We start from the raw sequence: 21,409 nt of genomic DNA, 5'->3' as shown, positions 1-21,409 counted from the left end.
GGACTGGAAGGTTTGAGCTACAAGAAGAGATGAGATAGGATGGGACATTTTCCCTTGGAGCGCAGGAGATTTAGGGGTGACCTTATACAGAACTATAAAATCAAGAGAGACGTAGATAAGGTAGGTAGCCAGCAGCTTTTCCCCAAGGGAGTCTAAAACTCTGGGGCATATGTTTTAAGGTGAGAGGGGAGAGATACAAAAGGGTATAGAGAGGCAGTTTTCTTTACACTGAGGATGGTGAGTGTCTGAAATGGGCTGCCAGAGGTGGTGGAAGTGAGTACAATTTCATCGTTTAAGAAACATTTAGACAGGTGTATGGATGGGTTAGATACGGGGGGTACATGGACCAAACACAGGCAAAAGGGACTAGTTTAACGGTGAAAAGTGGACAGCATAGCCACGCTGGCCGAAAGGCCTGTTTCTATGATGGCGATCTCTCGGACTCTTTTATAAAAGCTTCACAGTCACAGCTCCATCTCCCTGTGCTCGACGGTGAATATCACCCACACATCGACACTCACCAACTGCGACTGAAAGTTTCTACTGAATACTCCACATCGTTCCCATTCTATTTCAGAATTCCAGGAATAGTTTTTCTTGAGCCAATGTAATATCTCATGTGTTTCACTTGATGGAGCTGAGAGAAATACACCTCTCACTAATATCAAGTCCAAATAGTTAGCAATTTCTTGATCCTTTGATCACACAAATACTCGGACACCAGCCCTGCATTCTCTCAGTGATCGGAGCTGCTTCTTTCCATCTGAACTGAACTGATTCCTCCATAATCTAAGAAAGAAATTAATGATTAATAACCAACCAATTAATAAAGTTCAAATGACAGAATCATTCATAATTTTCCAATTGAAACACACATTTTGAAATCAATCTTTGAGCAGCTACACAGTAACAAATGGGTGTAAGTGGTGGGGGAGAGAGAATCTAATGAGCTGCTGCACACACAGACAGTGCTGTAAGAAACTAAGGTGTTGATATTTGGGGAATGATGTAAATTGAGGATGTAGTTGGACTGGGGGAAATCACATTGGACTTGTAATGCAGTGACCTAGAGTACAAATACCAGCAACTGTCTGAATTTTATCTCAAATAATTAATCCATCTGGAATTGAAAGTTAGTTTCATAGTCACCATTGTCAAACCTAATCAGTGATTGCTGTAAATACACATCTGCTTCACTCATGTCCATCACCAAAGGGAATCTGGGAATCTTACCTGGTCTGGCCCAGAGGTATTTTCAGAAGACATTAAATAGTTCTGACTGATATATAATGTGTGGTTAAACATGTATGTTTCAGATATGAATATGGAATGAAAATGGGATGGATATCTGGTTTCAACTTCGGCACTAAAAAGTTTACAACACACATAATTAACACGGTAATGACTCCTTCCTAACGACTGGTATCAAGACAGATATGGGCAAGGATTTTTATTTTGCTGATTTTTCATCAATTCACACTGAAATGTCGATTGCACTTTGAACACCACCTCAAAGACGTGCTTCAAATGGCAAATGGCAAAGACTGGGGAGCATCAGATTCTCAGTAGCAACACAAGGGACCAAATTCGTTAATTCGTGAGGACATTGTCAACCAGACTAGACCTGAAACTCACGCAAAGGGAACCAATAAGAAATAACAACTTGTTTCAACTTAATGAGATGGGAATCGCAGAGGCCATGGGGCTCAGCAGGAGAAAGAGCATCCACCATAGGGTGGTAGTGAGAAGTGACTGAGGAAAATTCTGGGAGTTGAATCACTAGAACAGGGAAGGAGATTGCTGACTGTTCAGTGTCAAAGAACAGCTGGATTAACCCCTGGAAAGGGAGGGTAAACAGCAGTGTGTGTGATTCAGGCGGGAACTAACAATCAACAACTTTAAGGCAGAGCAAAGAGTGTCTTTAAGCAAGGTGACGGTCCTCCAGGAGCAGTTGATGTTTGTCTCGGTGTGCGTCCCGGGGAACAGAATGAAGAGCACAGTCTTGCGTCATGGAGCTACTCAGGACGAACCTTGACAAAGGCCACTGCATCTTTCTCCAGACTTCCTTTGCAAAGACAAATTCCAGAAGGAGATGTGTGACAGTCTCTCTCCCTCCCACAACCCCTCAGAGAGTAGCATGCTGAGGCGAAGAGAGAGAGAGAGACAGACAGACAGACAGACAGAGGCAGAGAGAGAGAGAGAGACAGAAAAAGAGAAAAAAAAGAGAAGAGGATTCAACGACAGGAGCAGGGCTGTCGAGTTGCCTACATGCAGTGCCTTGGTGAGACCACACCTGAAGTCATGTGTATAGTTTTTGTCCCTTATCTAAGGAAGGACATTCATGCATAGAAGGAATACAACAAAGGTTTCCCAGACTGATTCATGGGATAGCAGGACTGATGAATGAAGAGCGACTGGATCAGTTAGGACTATTTCCACTGTAGGTTAGAATAATATGGGGCACCTTTTAGAAACCGACAAAATTCTAACAGGAAAGGTCAGGGTAAACACAGGAAAGATGTTCCCAAGGTCCAGAACAAAGGGTCAATGTCTAAGGATCTGGGGTAGGCTATTTCGAGCTGAGATGAGGATAAATTTCTTCACTCAGGTTGAGGTGAGTCTGTGATATTCACTGTCAGAGAGAATGTTTGTTGGCTAAAACACTGAATGGTTGGAAAGAAAAAGTTAAATATTGTTCTCAAAAAGAACAGAAATTTCTGGTGAAACTCAGCAGGTTTACAGATAGAGAAACAGAGTCAGCTGTGAAGAAGGATCACTGGACTCGAAACATTAACTTTACTTTCTCTCCACAGATGCTGTCAGGCTTGTTGAGTTTCTTCAGCAATTTTGGCTTTTGTTTCAGGTTTCTACTATCTGTATTTCTTTGCTTTAGTATGTCATGTTGTGGCTGTGCAGGCCATTGCTTTGGCCACTTTTGAAATGCTGCATGCAGCTCTGGGCTTCTTGCTATAGGTAGGATGTTGTGAAAATTGAAATGGTTCAGAAAGGATTTACAAGGATGTTGCTGGGGTTGGAGGGTTTGATCTAGAGGGAGAGGCTGAATAGGCTGGGGTTGTTACCCTTGAAGCATGGGAGGCTGAGGGGTGACCTTATTGAGGTTTATAAAACAATGAGGAGCATGGGTGGGGCAAATAGACAAGATGTTTTCCCCAGGGTTGGGGGAGACCAAAACTAGGGGGCATAGGGTTAAGTTGAGGGGGCAAGATTTAAAAGGGTCCTAAGGGGCAACTTTTTCACACAGTGGGATGGTATGAGATTGGAATGAGCTGCCAGAGGAAGTAGTGGAGGCTGGTACAATTACAGCATATAAAAGGCATCTGGATGGGTTTATGAATGCGAAGGGTTGAGGGGGATTAGGGCCAAATGCTGTCAAATAGAGTCTGTGATGATGCTGCTCCTTTAACAAGGTTCTTTTGCACTTGGTTTTCTTCCCCCCAGAGAGATCGTAAAAGACACAGGTTCCAAAAGGTTTGGGTTTCAAAGGGTTTTCGGGCCAGTTTGATTATAGCTACAGATACTGCCTCCAGCAAAAAGTTTTATTTTTAAAAGAATTTGTGCAATGAAAGGGGAATGGTCACTTCCCCCAGCTCAGCTTTTCTCTGGTTTGATTTGGTGTTTGGACATCTGGCTATTCACTGAAAGCAGACAGGGAGTGTTTTGAGGCTGCTGATCCAAGAAACAGTTACGTGAAAGAAGCAGGTTCATGCTGATCCTCTCTGTCTGACATCTCTCTCCTGTAAGACCCGGTGTTTGATGCTACCTTTTGCGCCACAAGGTGTTTATGGGGATTGTTGCAAGTATAGGGAACAACAGGTAAAGTCTGTTTGGTTTTTGGATAGGTGAGGCTATTCTGCATTCAGTTCTCTTTGCTTCTATTTCATTGGGTAATCTTGTAAATAAATTTGGTTTTGTTTAAAACGAAGTGGATTGACCAATGGCACCTCTCCTGGAATATCCACTTTACACTTTCTTAAAACAACGAGCAAAGTTAGGGTCTAGGCTACTTTCTTGAAATGTTTTGAGGGGGTCTGGCTTGGTCCATAACAAGTCAGAGACATGTACAGCACAGAAACAGATCTTTCGGTCCAACTCGTCCATGCTGACCAGATATCCGAACCTAATCCAAAAATCATTCAACACCAGGTTATAGTCCAACAGGTTTAATTGGAAGCACTAGCTTTTGGAGCACTGCTCCTTCATCAGGTGGTTGTCCGGAGCAGCGCTCCAAAAGCTAGTGCTCCCAATTAAACCTGTTGGACTATAACCTGGTGTTGAGTGATTTTTAACTTTGTATACCCCAGTCCAACACTGGCAGCTCCACATCCTAACCTAATCTACTTCCATTTGCCAGCGCTTGCCCCATTTCCTTCCTATTCTTGTGTCCACCTAGATGCCTTTTAAACATCATAATTGTACCAGCCTCCACTATTTCTCTGGTTGCTCATTCCATACAAGCACCACCCTCTGCATGAAGAGGTTGCCCCTTAGGTCCCTTTTCAATGTTTCCCCTCTCACCCTAAACCTCTAGTTCTGGACTCCCCCATCCCAGAGAAAGACCTTGTCTATTTACCCTAACCATGGGACTCATTATTTTCTAAACCTCTATAAGGTCACCCCTCAACCTCCGACGATCCAGAGAAAACAGAGTTTATTCAGCCTCTCCGTACAGCTCAAAGCCTCCAACACTGACAATAACTTTGTAAATCTTTTCTGAACCCTTCCAAGTTTCACAACATCCTTCCTCTCGGAGAGACACCAGAATTGCGCAGAATATTCCAAAAGTGGCCTAACCAATGTCATGTACAGCTTCAACATGACCTCCCAACTCCTATACTCAGTCCTCTGACCAATAAAGGAAAGCATACCAAATGCCTTCTTCACTATCCTATCTACCTGTGACTCCACTTACAAGGAACTACGAACCTGCACTTCAAGGTCTCTTTGTTCAGCACAGTCGCCAGGACCTTCCCATTAAGTGTATAAGTCATGCCCTGATTTGCCTTTCCAAACTGTATCACCTCACATTTATCTAAATTAAACTCCATCTGAACTAGATTAATTTGGGGTATCTGTTCAACATGGACAGTTAGACAAAAAAGCCTGTTTCTGTGCTGAACATCTCTATAACGCCAGGCAGATAAAGTTCTTCAGGGTTAAAGGGGTCAAGGATATCAAGGAGAAAACAGGAATAGGGTTTAAAGTTGGATAATCATTCATGGTATATATAATGATAGATCAGGGTCTATGGGCTGAATGGCCTGCTGCTGTTCTGATTTTCTATGTTCAGGTGAATTAATATGTTAAGCACCCCTGAAGAACTTGCTGTGGACATGACTTAAGGAAATTATTGTTTACAATACAATGGAAATGTTTAATGTTTTAACATATGCACTCACTGAATCAGCTCCAAATTCTTGCAGTTGATGATGAAGTTTCTCATTTTCGGAATGCAATCATCTGTGAATTTATTTCCATCCAGGTATAGCATTGACAATGATTCGCTCTGACTAAATGCCATCCTCAGGTCTTCAATGCAAGCTAATGTCAGATTGTTATCCTGCAAACTAAAGATTGATAATTACAAATCAGTTTTCAATACAGCTTGAAAAGATAAAAGAAATTCCACTGAGAAGGAAGAGCAATAATTGGATCAGCATAACAAAGTGAGAAAGCTTTTGAACCATCAGCCTCCTTTTCATTTTATTTGACTCAGTAATGACAAACTAATAATCAATTAACTTTAATGCTTTTAGTCTTTAACACTATTATTCCTTAATTGAAAGGCATTACTCTTAATTTTGAAAAGGATCAAACAGGGTACAGTGCAGGAGGAGGTGATTCGAGGCTCCGAATGAGCAATTCACTTCCTGCCACTCTGTATCCCGTGTCCCTGTGCACTGGGCCTTTCCATATCAAAGTTTAATTCCTTTTTGAACACTTCAGTTGAACCAGCCTCTGCCATGATGTCAGTCAGGCACAACATTCCAACCTTAACCAGTCACTGTGCAGAAAAGATGATCTCACATTGTTCTTGCTTCTTTTGGCAATTTCTTGAATTTTTGTGCTGATATACTTGATCATTTCATGGCAGTGAACAGTTTATTGCTACCGACTCTTTCCACTGAAATTATCATTTTTAATACTTCATTCAAATTACATCACAGCTTCCTTTCCTTCATGGAGACAGATCCAATGTTTGCAATCTATCTTCAGACCTTATGTTCATGATCCATGAAATCCTTTTCATGAGTCATTTCTTCCTTTCTCCGATGTCCTGCATCTCTCCTCAAGCATTGTAACAACGTGGGATGTAAACACATCAGCTTAGGCCAAATTGTATTAATTGAAGAAAAAAAATTAACTTTTTTACTTTCGTCTCTGAATCTTAACAACTCTTTTTGTTGAGAATCTGAAAATTGTGCTTCTCTAGTTGGAAGTGTGGTTTGAACTGGCTCCTGAATGATGGCTTAACTGTAACTTTAAAATAATGCTCTTTCCTCGATCTTTTAGCTAACGACCCTGTCCCATCATTCAGCATTTTAAACATCTCCATTGGTTACCATGTGACCATAATTTCCACAAAAAGATTCTGATTCAATTTCTCCCTAATATCTTCCTGTTGAAATTTGATTGAAGTCTAATATATACTTGTTGTGCAGAACAGAACAGAATACTCCAGGTGCAGTCTAGCAAGATCGAAGAATGTGGTGCTGGAAAAGCATAGTCGGTCAGGCAGCATCCGAGAAGCAGGAAAATCGACATTTCAAACATAAAGCCTTCATCAGGAGTCCTAATGAAGGGTTTATGTTCAAAACATCGATTCTTCTGCTCTTCGGATGCTGCCGGACTGGCTGTGCTTTTCCAGCACCACACTCTTGACTCTAATCTCCAGCATCTGCAGTCCTCACCTTCCCCTATATATTCAACAGTGGTCATGCCAAAGATACAGCAAATTCCCGACTTGCCACAAATCATTGCACATAAAATTTGGGGTTAATGTTGGGAAGATTACCTACTCCAATCGCTTTGTTTTGCATTCCGAATGCACCAAAGATGCAGACAAAATGTTGACTCCTGTATCTCCAATGTTATTGTCATTCAGCCTAACAGACAAGAAGGAAAAAACAATCTCTCTGATTAACATAGCATAAACTTCACCTTACAGAAACTCCATCCAATTGTTTCTCATTGACACACTGAGGCATGGGCAGATAGAACAGTGTTGTGCAGTATTAGAAAACAGATTGAAATCTTGCATAACTATTCTGACTGAATTAGTTGGTGACTAGTGAACACATATTTCAAACAATACGGCTGTAGCAGACATTGGTTAGGCCCCTGTTGGAATATTGTGTGCAATTCTGGTCTCCATCCGATTGGAAAGGTGTTCTGAACTTGAAAGGGTTCAGAAAAGATTTACAAAGATGTTGCCAGGGCTGGAGGATTTGAGCTATAGGGAGAGGCTGAACAGGCTGGGGCTGTTTTCCCTGGAGCATCGGAGGCTGTGGGGTGACCTTATAGAGGTTTACAAAAGTATGAGGGGCATGGATAGGCTAAGTAGACAAAGTCTTTTCCCTGGGGTTGAGTATTCCAGAACTAGAGGGCATAGGTTTAGGGTGAGAGGGGAAAGATATAAAAGAGACCTAAGGGGCAACCTTTTCACGCAGAGGGTGGTATGTGTATGGAATGAGCTGCCAGAGGATGTGGTGGAGGCTGGTACAATTGCAACATTTAAGAGGCATTTGGATGGGTATATGAATCGGAAGGGTTTGGAGGGAGATGGGCCAGGGCTGGCAAGTGGGACTAGGTTGGGTTGGGATATCTGATCGGCGTGGACAGGTTGGACTGAAGGGTCTGTTTCCGTGCTGTACATCTCTATGATTCTAAAAGATATTTCGATAAATACATGAGAAGGAAAGGTTTGGAGGGATATGGGCCTGGAGCAGGCAGGTGGGACTAGTTTAGTTTGGGATTACGTTCAGCAAGGACTGGAGAGGGTCTGTTTCCATGTTATTTGACTCTGACAAGTTGAACGCAAGACAGAAAATTGATTGTCTTATCTCCAATTTTTTTAAACATTTGTGCAATTATATTCCATTGAACTCATCCATATGTAATCCAGCAAAGAGTAAAAGCAATGGTTAATTGTGAGGCATTATTGCCCTGCTTGGATAACACAACAAAGAAAAAGACTTATAGACATCAATCAATCAATAAATTCCTGCATCTCTATTGTATTTAACAATACACAAGCCATGTTTTCAGTTCCAAGCAGAATGGATAATAGTTCATCCCAACAGTCATGTAAAATATGTGGTGATGAGCTGCCCAATCTCCCTCCTGCTGAGGTGAATGGTGAATTTTGTGCTACCACAAAGGACAGATCATGCCTCCTGTAAATCACAGACTGTTGAACCTCTATTTCAAACCCACCCTGACCCTCACCCGTAACAGTTTCAGATACATGAATGGCAGCCTTGCTGTGTTAGCAACGTATTCTACATTGAACTAGGTACAGCATTCACTTACTATTTATCTAGTGAATGGTTGGGTCAAATACAATACCAGATTAGCTTTAGTTTGTAAAAGTAAACTGCAAAGGATGATATTCATCTCTGCAATGGCACACAATTGGTAACAGAGATTGGGTTCAACAGTTTGATTTGCCACCTGATCTCCATTGCTATTCTCTGTCGGTGAACTGTGTTCAGTCACACACCAGGTCTGTTCATTTAATTGAGGGCCTCTTAGGATTAGTGTTCAAACATTCGCCAACTTTTCATTTAATTTATTATTTCATCAATTTTGATTTGTAGCAGTGAACTGCAATGAGCTGGAAATGATCTTTGGATTGTGGACAGCAACTTGTGTTTCAACAAAACAAACAAACAAGCTGCTGTTTGTTCGCGAGGTGGGGCCTCACAGTTAATGACAGGTTAGCTCTTGATCAATAGGATCCTGTAGATGTTTCAGCACGGTGGGAGAGCAGCACATTGAACCAGATAAGAAATGTTTGGGCATTGATCAGGCCAGTACCTGGGAATTGTTGTGAACAAGCCTGGGATAGAACATAAAATCAAAAGAACTGCGGATACTGGACATAAGAAACAAAAACAAAAATTGAGGGAAAAGCGCAGCAGGTCTGGCAGCATCTGTGGATAGATATATTTTGGTCCAATGAGCTTTCCTCAGAACAGCAATTTCCATTTGTTTCTGGGAGAGAACGACATGGTCAAACATAGACATAGATCACGGTTTAAGTTGGTTTTGGGACTGTGCTTTTGAGAGAATGAACCTAGCTATTGATGTTACAGCATGAAGATTTAAATGCTCCCTGCCTAACCTTGTACTTTATTTCAGAATTTCAGTCCTCAGAGTGAATTCAAAGGTGGCACAGATCGATATCTTCAGAAAATTAACAAAGAAACCATCAAATATACATTGAGAATAAGATATGAAAACCACTTAATCTGGCCAGTTTTGTTACTTTATTTTAATTATCCCTTCACTGTGTTTATTTGTCTGTCTGTCTGTCTTTTGTGTGAATTGCTCTGGAAACAAGGTTATTGGTTTCAAACTTTGTTGTTTAATTTTGCTCTGCTAAAGTTCCTATATTGGTAATAAATTGCTTTTTTCTGTTTCAGTTATTAACCCACCGTCTAGGTTTCATTATCAACAGAGTCTGCGATTGGTTATAAAGTCTGGTTAGGAATCGTTCAGGTTAAAATCTTTGAAGGTTTTAATTTTACTCTGTTGTGAACACAGAGGTACGATGATTTGGCTCGGTTCTTTGTTTCCTTGTCATAGCACTAGTTAAAGACGTTGCCAGACTCCTTGTGGCTTTTGAATGTCTCACAGTGTAAGACCAACTAAGTTAGCCTGGTGCTTTTTTTTCTATTATAGTTTTCACTCAGTATCAAGGTCAATGCAGTAGTAGCATTAAAAATAAATAAAAAGCATGGAAAACTCCTTGACTCTCAGAAAAAAAAACGAATAGTAATTGTGATTCAGCTACTATAGTGACAAATGGCTCAACAATTAGCACTGTTTCCTCACAGCACCAGGGATCTGGGTTTGATTCCACCCCTGGGTGACTGTCAGTGTGGAGTTTGCACATTCGCCCAGTGTCTGCGGGGGTTGCCTCTGGGTACTCTGGTTTCCTCCCACAGTCATCTATGTGCAGGCTAGATGGACTGATCGTGCTAAATTGCCCATAGTTTCCAGGGATGTGCAGACTAGATGGGTTATAGAGTCATAGAGATGTACAACAAGGAAACAGACCCTTTGGTCCAACTCATCCATACCGACCAGATATTCTTAATTAATCTAATCAAATTTGCCAGCATTTGGCTCATATCCCTCTAAATGATTCCTATTCATATACCCATCCAGATGCCTTTTAAATGTTGTAATTGCACCAGCCTCCACCACTTCCCCTGGCAGCTCATTCCATACCCACACCATCCTGCGTGAAGAAGTTGCCCCTTCAGTACCTTTTAAATCTTTCCCCTCTCACTCCCAGATCCCAAGGAAAAGACCTTGCCTATTTACCCTTAACATGTTCCTCATGACTTTATAAACTCTATATTTAAGGTCACCCTCAGCCTTCAATGCTCCAGGGAAAACAGTCCCAGTCCATTCAGCCTCTCCCTTAGGTCAAACGCTCCAACCCTGGCAACATCCTTCTAAATCTTTTCTATAGCCTTTCATGTCCCTTGGGAAATGCAGGGATAGGGGAGGGGTCTGGATGGGATGCACTTCAGAGGGTTGAAGCAGACTAGATGGTCCAAATGACCGTTTTCTGCTCTGTAGAGATTCTATGATCCTATGAAATTCATATCAGTTGGAATTTATAAGAGAAAATCAATGGGTCATTGCTGACATGTTATCTAATTTCATCCGGATCAAACATACCTTAGAACTTTGCACTTGTGGATTGCAGGGGCCAATCGTTTGATCCCCTCCTCCTGAATATAACATTTCTCCAAATTCAACTCCATCACTGATTCACAAAGTTGTACAACATGAGACATTATAAAACAGTCCATTGGGTTCAATCTCAGTGCATTCTTTGGATTGGAGTCCCCAAAGTTCAAACGTTCCACAGATCCAATGGTCTTCTGAACTAAAGCTCTATTCTGAGACTCCGACAAATAATGGAATGTGTTCAGCAGTTTCCTCTTTCCAGTGACTCTGTCCAGGTTTTTGATTTCTGCCTGAACATTGGCCTGCAGCCAGTCTATCACCTGACAGGTCGTGTGATGAGACAGCGGACCCAGGAACGGTTCCAGATTTCGGGATGAAGTGGGTGTTGAAAGACCAACTAAAAATCGAATAAAAATCTCAAACCGACCATCATCCTTCTTAAAAGCACAGTGAAGCATTTCCACCACATTCTGATGCTTTGGACTCAAATACTGAGCCAGGGCGGCCAAGAATTCCTGGATGGTAAGGTGGAGAAATGTGTACACAATGTTTTTAGCTGTGTCATCCCTTTCCAAGATCTCCATCATGAATCCTGAAATGAATTTGCTGGACTCCAGCTGATGCTGAATGAAGTGATTCTCATTAAAAACAATTCTCCTTTTCGAAACTCCCTGGTAAGCCAATTCCCCGAGTCGCTGTAAAACCATCCGCTGGTCCTCAACATCTCGCTTGTGGTTGTCCAAGAGGTTGGAAAGGTAGATGGAGAAAAGTTGAGTGATGGTTTTGGGAAGAGGTTGCTTGCACTTCAGCTGTGTAAAGAGCGGGCCTAAGGTTGAGCAAATGATCCAGCAATATGAAGGGTTGTAGCACATGGTGTACAGGATCTCATTCTCCTCGACGTGTTTGAAGACATTGGTAGCGAGTTGCTCACTGCCAAAAAACTTTCTGAAAAACTCTTTTCTTTCATCAGCAAGAAAGCCCAGGATCTCAGCCCAAAGGTTGACATTGGCCTTTTCCAATGAGTTAAGGGCAGTCGGCCGGCTGGTAACCAGCACAGAACAACCTCTGAGCAGCTTTTGCTGTACCAGGGAGTGCACCATTTCAAAAACTTCACATCTGCAGTCAGGCGCAACACAGTGATTCGCAGAGACATCACCAGCCACGTGGCCAGTGAAATCAATCTGGTGTTTGTACTCATCTAATCCATCAAAAACCAAGAGAAGATATTCAGGTTTCATCCAGATATCTTCAATTATCTTTGCTAAATAAGGGTACTGATCCAATACCATTTCAGTCAGAGAAATGGCTCTGTTGATGGCATTAAGATTTCGAAATGTGAAATGTAGAACAAATTGGAACTGAGGATAGATGTTTCCTGCTGCCCATTCATGGACCATCCTCTGCACCATTGTTGTCTTACCAATGCCAGCCACTCCGCTAACCACCGTGGTGCCAGACAGGCTGGAGTGACCAAAACTGCTCCTGAATAATTGATCAATCCGGATTTTTTCAAGTTCACTGGTGACGTACTTCCGCTGCCATTCTTCATGTTCTCTGCCTCTGGAAAGGAGCTCATGTTCCACTAGTCTCCGTTCACGCAGAGTGGAAATAATGATAAGCTCTGTATATCGATCAGTGAGGGAAATGGTCGTTATTTTGCTGTCTCCTTTGATGGTGTGTTTGAACACATGCTCGGTTTGATGGAGGAGGTGTTGCTTGTGTTGATCTTGCATACCTTTCATGACAATGATCAAAATTATGTTGGCATTGTTCTTATTTGTTAATTAACTACATTAAAACAATTAACGAGAAGCAAGGAGTTTGAGTTGGGTAGCAATACAAAATATGGGAGTCAAATCCAAATTTTACTCCGCCGTGCTAGAAATTAATCTTGCCGAATAAATACTGAATGATAGTAGATTTTACATTATAACAGACAAGCCCCTCCACTCTATCGTCATCTCCATCTCCATTTGAGGAGAATTTAACATTGGAACATCTGAGAAGCCAAATATTATCACATTGTTCACTTATTATTATTTACTGCATTCATTTTTGTTTTGTCTGTTGTCCCTAGTGGAGATAGTATCAGAGTGTTTCTAATATTGATGTCTGCTTCAATCTCAGACAATTTATACCTAATGTAAACATATAGCCCACTGGCTGAATAGGGACTGTGCATAACTCTCACTTTTTCAATGCTTACTGTTGGGAACAGGATGAAAACCAGTGATACAATTAAATGTGCTATGTGAACCATAATTATAAAATAACACTGTCGATGTATAAGGATCACATTGGGATCTTCCACCAATTTTATCAACTCATTGTCCATTTCAGTGCGAAAGCTGAAGCCTCTCATTGTACAGTCTAAGATTGTATGTGAATGGACTCCCTATCTATTCTGAATCTTCGTGTGAATGTACCTATACCCAGTTTGACCCCATATTTGATTTCATGTTTTAACAAGTCCGAGACATAGATGAAGCAAATCTTATCTCGATATGAGCCTAAATATGTTTCCAAGTCAACTAATTGCCAGGCCAGACAATTGAGTACAGTCTTTGACACAGCCACCTGACGTCAGTAAGATTTCAGCAAATATGGGCTCTTCACAAATCCAATGTTTCAGTACTGTGTGTAGAAATGTGTTTCTGGGATATGTGACTTATTGAAAAACAATTCCTTATCTAGTCCTGGTTGATCAATTCGGTCAAGCTAATATCATTGTAGCCCTATTTGTGCCTTCATTCAATGCCCAAACAACATGTGTGCAATCTGATACATGTTGAACTCTACTACATATGCAGTTGGTAGAAATATGACACTTGGATGTTTAAAGATTCTGTTTCTATACGTGACCCATATCCTCACCTTCTTTAGGTCAATGTGTGTTTCAAGTCATTGCCCAGGGTGGAGCCGACATATGAATCAAGACCTTCTCCAACCAGTACATACATATCAGTTCACTCTGTCCACACTGTGGGACCATACTCTAACTTCTGTATTCACCAGATCTGACTTCATCAGTAACTAGTCTAGAACCAAATGTGATCCTATAAATGACATCATCTTTACTCAGTCTGTCATGTATTTGATTCAAGCTTTAACTGGGTCTGGAGCTCTATGTGACTCCAGCCCAATATAGACTTTGTAGACTCTGAGACTCTGGTGATATTGAGGTTTACATTTGCATAAAGGCACCCTAAGGCCGAGTATTGACAGTAAAAGCAAGACTTCTTTTCAGATCCTGATGTGACTGAAGGGAAAAGAAATAATGGCCTGACAAAGTACCAGGGAAGATTTTGAAACCAACTGACTTGCAAAGCTGATTGTGACCTTGTGGTTCAGCATCTAAAACTGGAAAGTTGGGCTCAGTCTGCTCCAGAGCAGCTGGGAAAATCAAAATTAGCATTCAGCAATTTCCAACAAAGCTCAATATCACACATGTGGCATTGAATTTGTCCATGCCCAAGTTCCAGTTCATTTGCTTCGTGTTGTAACTTTGATTGCATTTTATAGAAACAGTTAATGGTAATAATTTGGAGGGTTTGTTTCCTTTCAGTGATGAAATGTGAGACACAAATAAAATGTTAGAACTTAATTAATGCAGTACATTTTTATGATTAACGATTACTTTTATTTTGACTTACCTTTGAGGTGATCTGATAGCTCTCCTTCCATCTCTCCGATGCGTGCATTATAAAGCAAGTCAAAACCTGGGAAAGATGTTTCATTTCATTAGTAGTGTGTGGCAGCCTCACCCATTAAAGAGGCAACCATGTTTGATTGCTAGAAATAATTGGACCATACAATACCTCTGCTCTGAATTTCTTTCAGAATGAGTTTCAGTTTTGGCTTTGATTCTTGCATTTTCACCAATGTTTCCCAAAATATTCGTTCTCTGCAGCCATTGGTTTTGGTCACTGTGCTCAGAAGATGTTTTGCTGCTTCCTTTCTCTGTTGATGCTCTGACAGATTACGGATATACTGGAATAAAAGAGAAGAACAGGTAAAATAGAAAGGGAAACGGGAAAAGGGAAACAATAGATGAAGGAACGGAATGGAAGAATGAATTGATGGAGGAAATGAGGGAAAAAGATGGGAAAGAAAGAAACAAAGGAAGAACAATGGAATAAACCAGAAAAGGAAGAAATAGAAAGGAAAACAATGAAAGAGAGAAAATGATAAACAGCAGTGTCGGAATTGTGAAAAGCTGTTACATTAATGATGTTCCTTTGGTGAAGAATATTAATCTCAGCACACTGATGAGACCTTCCCTCCCCTTGTGAAGAAGTACTATGAGGGAGACATTAGTAGTAGGCAAAAACAAGGGCTGCAGATGCTGGAAACCAGATTCTAGATTAGAGTGGTGCTGGAAAAGCACAGCATTTCAGGCAGCATCCGAGAAGCAGGAAAATCGATGTTTTGGGCAAAAGCCCTTCATCAGGAATAGAGGAATCTATTGGATATGACATGAAACTTGCAGTTAACAAGTTATGTGATAAACAAAACCGGACTCTACAATATTGGAAGTGGAAGTTTTGGGGTTTGGGTTTGAATCCATAACACTTGAACTATGATGCGAACATGAGATCCATGTTGTCACTTTAATAGCTAGAACCACAACACCTTCATTGAATTCCTACATTAAAAGTGGACTAGTTTCACTGCTATATCCAAAGAAACAAAAAGGAAATCCAAAACAATAAATTAGAAATTTTGTAGGAAACATTGAAAAGTTTGTAATTACCAGGATTTTATTGCAGTAAGAATTGAAAGGATATCAACGGTCATTATGGTATTTGGGACAATTTGGGTAACTAGTTCTGATAACATCATGAAACTCCAATAATTGAAGTCATAAATATCCTTCAGCTCACCAACAGACACAATATTAACATCACTGCAACTGCATGAAGTTTTGCCTTTTCAACATGTGTGCTTACAAAGAACGAAGAACAAAGAGAATTTACAGTCCAGGAACAGGCCCTTCGGCCCTCCAAGCCTAAGCCGATCCAAATGTACTGTCTAAACCTGTCGCCCAATTCCTAAGCATCTGTATCCCTCTGCTCCCCACCTACTCATGCATCTGCCCAGACACATCTTAAGTAAATCTACTGTGCCTGCCTCTACCACCTCTGCTGGCAACGCGCTCCAGACACCCACCACCCTCTGTGTGAAGTACTTGCCGTGTGTATCCCCCTTAACTCTTCCATCTCTCACCTTGAAAGCGTGACCTCTTGTTATTGAATCCTTCACCCTGGGTAAAAGCTTACCTCTATCCACCCTGTCTATATCCTTTATGATTTTGTAAACCTCAATCAGGATCCCCCTCAATCTCCTTTTTTCTAATGAAAATAAACCTAACCTACTCAACCTCCCTTCATAGCTAACACCTTCCAGACCAGACAATACCCTCGTAAACCTAAACTGCAACCTCTCCAAAGCGTCCACATCCTTTTGGTAATGTGGCGACCAGAACTATACACAGTATTCTAAATGTGGCCGAACCAATGTCTTGTACAATTTTAACATGACTTGCCAGCTGTTACATTCAATACCCCGTCCAATGAAGGCAAGCATACTGTATGTCTTCTTGACCAGTCTATCCACCTGTGCAGCAACCTTCAGGGTACAATGGACCTGCACTCCTAGATCTCTCTGCTCATCAACTTTGCCCAAGGCTCTTCCATTCATTGTATAATTCACTCTTGAATTAGTCTCGCCTAAATGCATCACCACACATTTGTCTGGATTGAAAACCATCTGCCACTTTTCCGCCCAACTCTCCAGTCTATCTATACCCTCCTGTATTCTCTGACAGTCCCTTATGCTTTCTGCTACTCCACCAATCTTCGTGTCATCTGCAAACTTGCTGATCATACCAACCTTCCAGATCATTTATGTATATCACAATCAACAGTGGCCCCAACACTGATCCCTGTGGACCACCACTGGTTACCTTTCTCCATTTCAAGAAACTCCCTTCAACTACTACTCTCTGTCTCCTGTTGCTCAACCAGTTCTTTATCCACCTAGCTAGAACACCCTGGACACCATGTGACTTCACTTTCTCCATTAGTAAGGCATTTGATAAGGTTCCCCATAGTAGACTAAAGTCCATGCATACGACATCAACAGCCCTTCCTTCATCTATCAACTTGGTCACTTCCTCAAAGAACTCTAATAAGTTGGTAAGGCATGATCTCCCCCGCACAAAACCATGTTGTCTATCACTGATAAGCCCATTGTTTTCCAAATATAAATAGATCCTATCCCTCAGTACCTTCTCCAGCAACTTTCCCACCACCGATGCCAGGCTCACTGGTCTGTAGTTACCCGCAATATCCCTACTACCCTTCTTGTAAAGGGGGACAACATGAGCAACCTTCCAGTCCTCCGGCACCTCACCTGTATTTAAGGATGAGCTGAAAATGTGTTGCTGGAAAAGCGCAGCAGGTCAGGCAGCATCCAAGAAACACAAGAATCGACGTTTCGGTCATAAGCCCTTCTTCAGGGTTACTCTTCGGAGGGTCGGTATGGACTTGTTGGGCTGAAGGGCCTGTTTCCACACTGTAAGGAATCTAATCTAATCTACCAAGTCAAAAAAACTTCACAAGGGGTTGTAATTCCTCACTTTTGATGATCTGGACAGGACACTTCTTCAAGAGTCCCTCAACATTACCTGCCTCAGTGACATGAGTGGCACCTTACTGGTACTTGAACTTGAACTTCATAAGGTGACCTGTTTAAAACTTGACAACACATTTCTTATTTTTTTTAGATTCCCTACAGTGTGGAAACAGGCCCTTCGAAGAGTAACCTACCCAGACCCATTTCCCTCTGACGAACGCACCTAACCTATGGGCAATTTAACATGGCCAACTCACCTGACCTGCACATCTTTGGACTGTGGGAGGAAACCGGAGCACCCGGAGGAAACCGACGCAGACACGGGGAGAAACGTGCAAACTCCCAGGCAGTTGCCTGAGGCTGGAATTGAACCTGGGACCTTGGTGCTGTGAGGCAGCAATGCTAACCACTAAACCACCGTGCCGCCCATGACAATGTTTCACTTATTTCTAGGTCGAGCCAAACTTAGCTCTCTCAGTTCTGAATGACACAATGACCATAGTGTTCGGGCTTAAACCAAAAGCTGCATACAACATAAACGGAAGAATTCCATCATAATCGATTTGGAAACGGAACTCAATGGGTATTCCAGTGTCTCCCTTAAAACCGTTGACCCCAATCCCTCCCCACCATGGTATTTTTATTTGTGCTCTCTGCTAGAATCTTGTTGCTTGCAGAGCACACACAAGCTATTCTTCCCAGTGAAATATTCATCATGGCATTTCTTCCATCTCGCTAAAACTGATCTGTTATCCTGACATTCTCTGTCATGTGGTTTTCATCATCACATGATTTCATCCACGAACCACTAAGCCATGGGGTCCCACCTCACTAATTTCTATTTTGCTCTCAGTTCGTTATCGGTCCTTCAAGTAAACAACTTTTCATTATTTTTTTTTCTTTTGAAAAAAAATATTGTTTCAGTATTTTCTATTTTCTGGTGCATTTTTATTTTTGTACCCCTGACCCTTACTTTTACTGTTTTTCATATCATTAATGAGATGCACAACCTTGTTACTTTTCCTGAAACTTCCAAAGGTTCCTTCAAATACATGCCCACTTCAATCATTTTACTGATTAATAATAGAATAATGGAAAAATTCTATAATATAACTTACAGCGTAATTTCCATTGCTCAATGAATCAGTTGCTGTTAATGTCAGGGCAATGCTCTCCACCAAGTCTAATATTGCATCCTCTAATCTCTCACAGTAGAATCGGGTAATCAGGTTTAACTCCCTGTCGCTGTAACTATTCAGCAATTGACTAATTCCTTTTCCATCACCGTCTGTCAGAAGAAAGTGAACAAAACATGCAATTAAAAAATCTGATGTAAAAAGCTAAAGAAATATCACACCAAAAACCTTCTACTTTCAACCATTGATACAAAATATTAATTTGCAATAAATAATTGTGCGATTTTACTTGCAGACTCTTCCTGTCTTTATGTAGCATTTTCACAAGGATTAATGGTCTCTTTCTCCTTCTACATGACAGAGTCAAAAACTTAAATTGTTTCAGTTCTCATTAGTTATTTCTAATCACTCTGCCCATAGATATTACACATTTAGGGTAGCAGGCTGAACTTGAACACACTTAAGAATTCTAACCCTGCACCATAGGAGCCCTTCATTGCTGTGTTTTATTAGTCTATATTTCTACCCAGAAGTGTTATCACACAAAAATGAGTTCTTTCCCACTGCAACTTCTTTTTTTTGTATAATGAGCAGCCACCACCAGTAAAAACTCATGTATATCCAATTGATGATTTACAAGCGCAGCCTTTTTTGGGCAATGCAATACCAAATATAAACGTGGCAGCGGACGTAGTAGGAAGAGAGGGAAGGGATAAAGTCGAAATGGAGTTGGACGGGAAATAAAGCACTGTATGCCTCTGTGGTGCTCCATCCCTCTAAAGGCATTGAGATGGACATTCTGCGCCCCATCTCCAAGGACACCCGGGCTTGAATGGAACCACAGAAGGACAGATAGTTACCTCCCTCCACAGCCACACTGCCAAGACCTGTTTACAACCAGCCTGGCCATCCAATTGATGTTATGAGCTGGTTCAGTAAACTGAATTGTGTTTCCATGTAGCAGGATCGTGAGCCTAGATAATCTCTCCTGCTGCCACAGATCATGTATGAGGGGATAAAACAACTGTTTTTGTTCATAGGTGGTCTGCCCAGTGGCCAAGCACCAAATACCATTCATCTGCAAGTTGTGCTCAGGCTATGCAGTCTCCTGAGATGCCTGCCATGCTGTTTCCCATTCTGATAGCAACAGTTACTTCTCAGCCTTTCCTGAAATTGTAACATTCTATCCTGGAGGGTCTGATACTCATCAGGGAATATTGCCAGTAACACAACTGATCTTTGAACTTTACCTTTTCCATTTCTTCCTTTCATTGAAGTACATTGTATTTGTCCCACATTTACTCCATCCGTCATAATTTTGCATTTGTTCACAAGCTAAACAAAAGAATATGTACCATTGTTGTTAGACTGATCAAAATGCTGGCGGAATTTTGTTGCTGCTGCTATTCAACAAATGGAAGCAAACTACATTCTAATAACAGCAAATAGATCGTGTTGATATCAAAACACTAAAAATATTTAACTGTATTGATTAAGATGAAGAGTCATCTAGACTCGAAACGTTAGCTTGTTCTCCCTCTGTGAATGCTATCTGACCCGCTGTGATCTCCAGCATTTGTTGTTTTCAGTTCCGATTCCAGCATCTGCAGTCATTTGTTCCCGCACCTTGATTAAGATCTCAGAGTGTTACCTTCTGGTTATATGATTGTCGTAGAGATCGACAGCACAGAAGAAGGTGATTCCGATTTATCCCCTTTTTCACACCTCTCTCAGTGACAGGTTGTGCAGATTAATATTTAACTGACACTGTCAACACCCAGCACAGTCAAGGCTTCCTGTGACCCGGCATGAAACGGTCTCACTCAGTGGGAGCTTCCACATCAATCCCGAAGGAGCGGGCTCGGGTTTGAAGACACACCTTGAGGGGCTGAGGCAGCGGAAGGAGCTTCCGGGGCCAGACCTGGAGGGGAGTGACGTCACAATGCCAAAGTCACGTTTTGGACAGAAGGGCTGCTGATTGGGCAGTAACGGTCAGATGACTCACTCTGTTCTTACCTGAAACCTCCATTCACCTTGCCCTCCCCATCAGGTTTAAGGGCAATGGGAGTCAGGCTGGTGGGGGAGCAGTACAGTCCTGGGATTAAGAGTGGGACCGAGACTGCTATTTCTAGAATTAATTGCATATTTATTGTTCTTTAATGAGATTTTAATTCTAGGGCTATCTAGTTTACTGTAAGTTAATTTTAACAGGCATTAATTTTCAATGAAATAGTTGTTAGAAGATTAAAATGGCAGTTCACTGGGTAGTTTGCTTATCACGTTGAATGTGGGAAATAAGAGACAGTTTGAACAGTCATGCCAACCAAACCTGTGGGAACTGTCCAGTTGGAGCTTCTGTCAGATTACATGGGTCAGTTTGGGGACACACCTCGGGGCGTTCAGGAAAGTGTCATAGACAGGAGTTTTATATCGTGGTCACTACCAAGGTTCAGGCAGGTAGCTGGAAGGGACAGGCAGTTGGAGACTGGGACACCCTTGTGGCTAAACCATCTCCAACAAGTATACCGTTCTGGATGTTGATAGGAGAGGAGTGGAGTGGTGGGTAGGGCCCGATCAGGGGATAACAACAGCAGCTGCCAGAACAGTGCTACCACAGCTGGCACTGTTGTTCAACAGGTAGGATCAAATTACAGAAAACCAGTACTAATAGGGGTCTCCATAGGCATTTC

General features: G+C 41.6%; 1 protein-coding gene across 4 annotated transcripts; it reads right to left on the bottom strand.

Annotated features, from left to right (window-relative positions):
- Window positions 1-676: 676 nt before the first annotated feature.
- On the bottom strand, window positions 677-20,453 carry LOC140454411 (NACHT, LRR and PYD domains-containing protein 3-like). Of its 4 annotated transcripts, none has more exons than XM_072549115.1 (9): window positions 20,371-20,447; window positions 19,970-20,054; window positions 18,702-18,871; window positions 14,766-14,937; window positions 14,601-14,666; window positions 10,936-12,682; window positions 7,038-7,124; window positions 5,418-5,585; window positions 677-789 (listed from the first exon to the last, which is right to left on the bottom strand). In XM_072549115.1, exons 2-9 carry the CDS (start codon window positions 20,031-20,033, stop codon window positions 702-704), a joined length of 2,562 nt encoding a protein of 853 aa, XP_072405216.1. In that variant the 5' UTR covers window positions 20,034-20,054; window positions 20,371-20,447; the 3' UTR covers window positions 677-701. The 4 variants fall into 4 exon arrangements, with proteins under 4 accessions (XP_072405216.1, XP_072405213.1, XP_072405215.1 ...); XM_072549112.1 differs by lacking the exon at window positions 20,371-20,447 and adding an exon at window positions 20,204-20,362; XM_072549113.1 differs by lacking the exon at window positions 677-789 and having other exon boundaries at window positions 5,521-5,585; window positions 7,034-7,124; window positions 20,371-20,453.
- Between the last annotated feature and the right edge of the window lie 956 nt (window positions 20,454-21,409).

Source organism: Chiloscyllium punctatum, chromosome 29 (genome assembly GCF_047496795.1).
Source record: "Chiloscyllium punctatum isolate Juve2018m chromosome 29, sChiPun1.3, whole genome shotgun sequence".
In the NCBI taxonomy this organism is placed as follows: Eukaryota; Metazoa; Chordata; class Chondrichthyes; order Orectolobiformes; family Hemiscylliidae; genus Chiloscyllium; species Chiloscyllium punctatum.
Note: the sequence above shows the minus strand (reverse complement) of the source record. Positions and strands in the feature narration are given on the sequence as shown.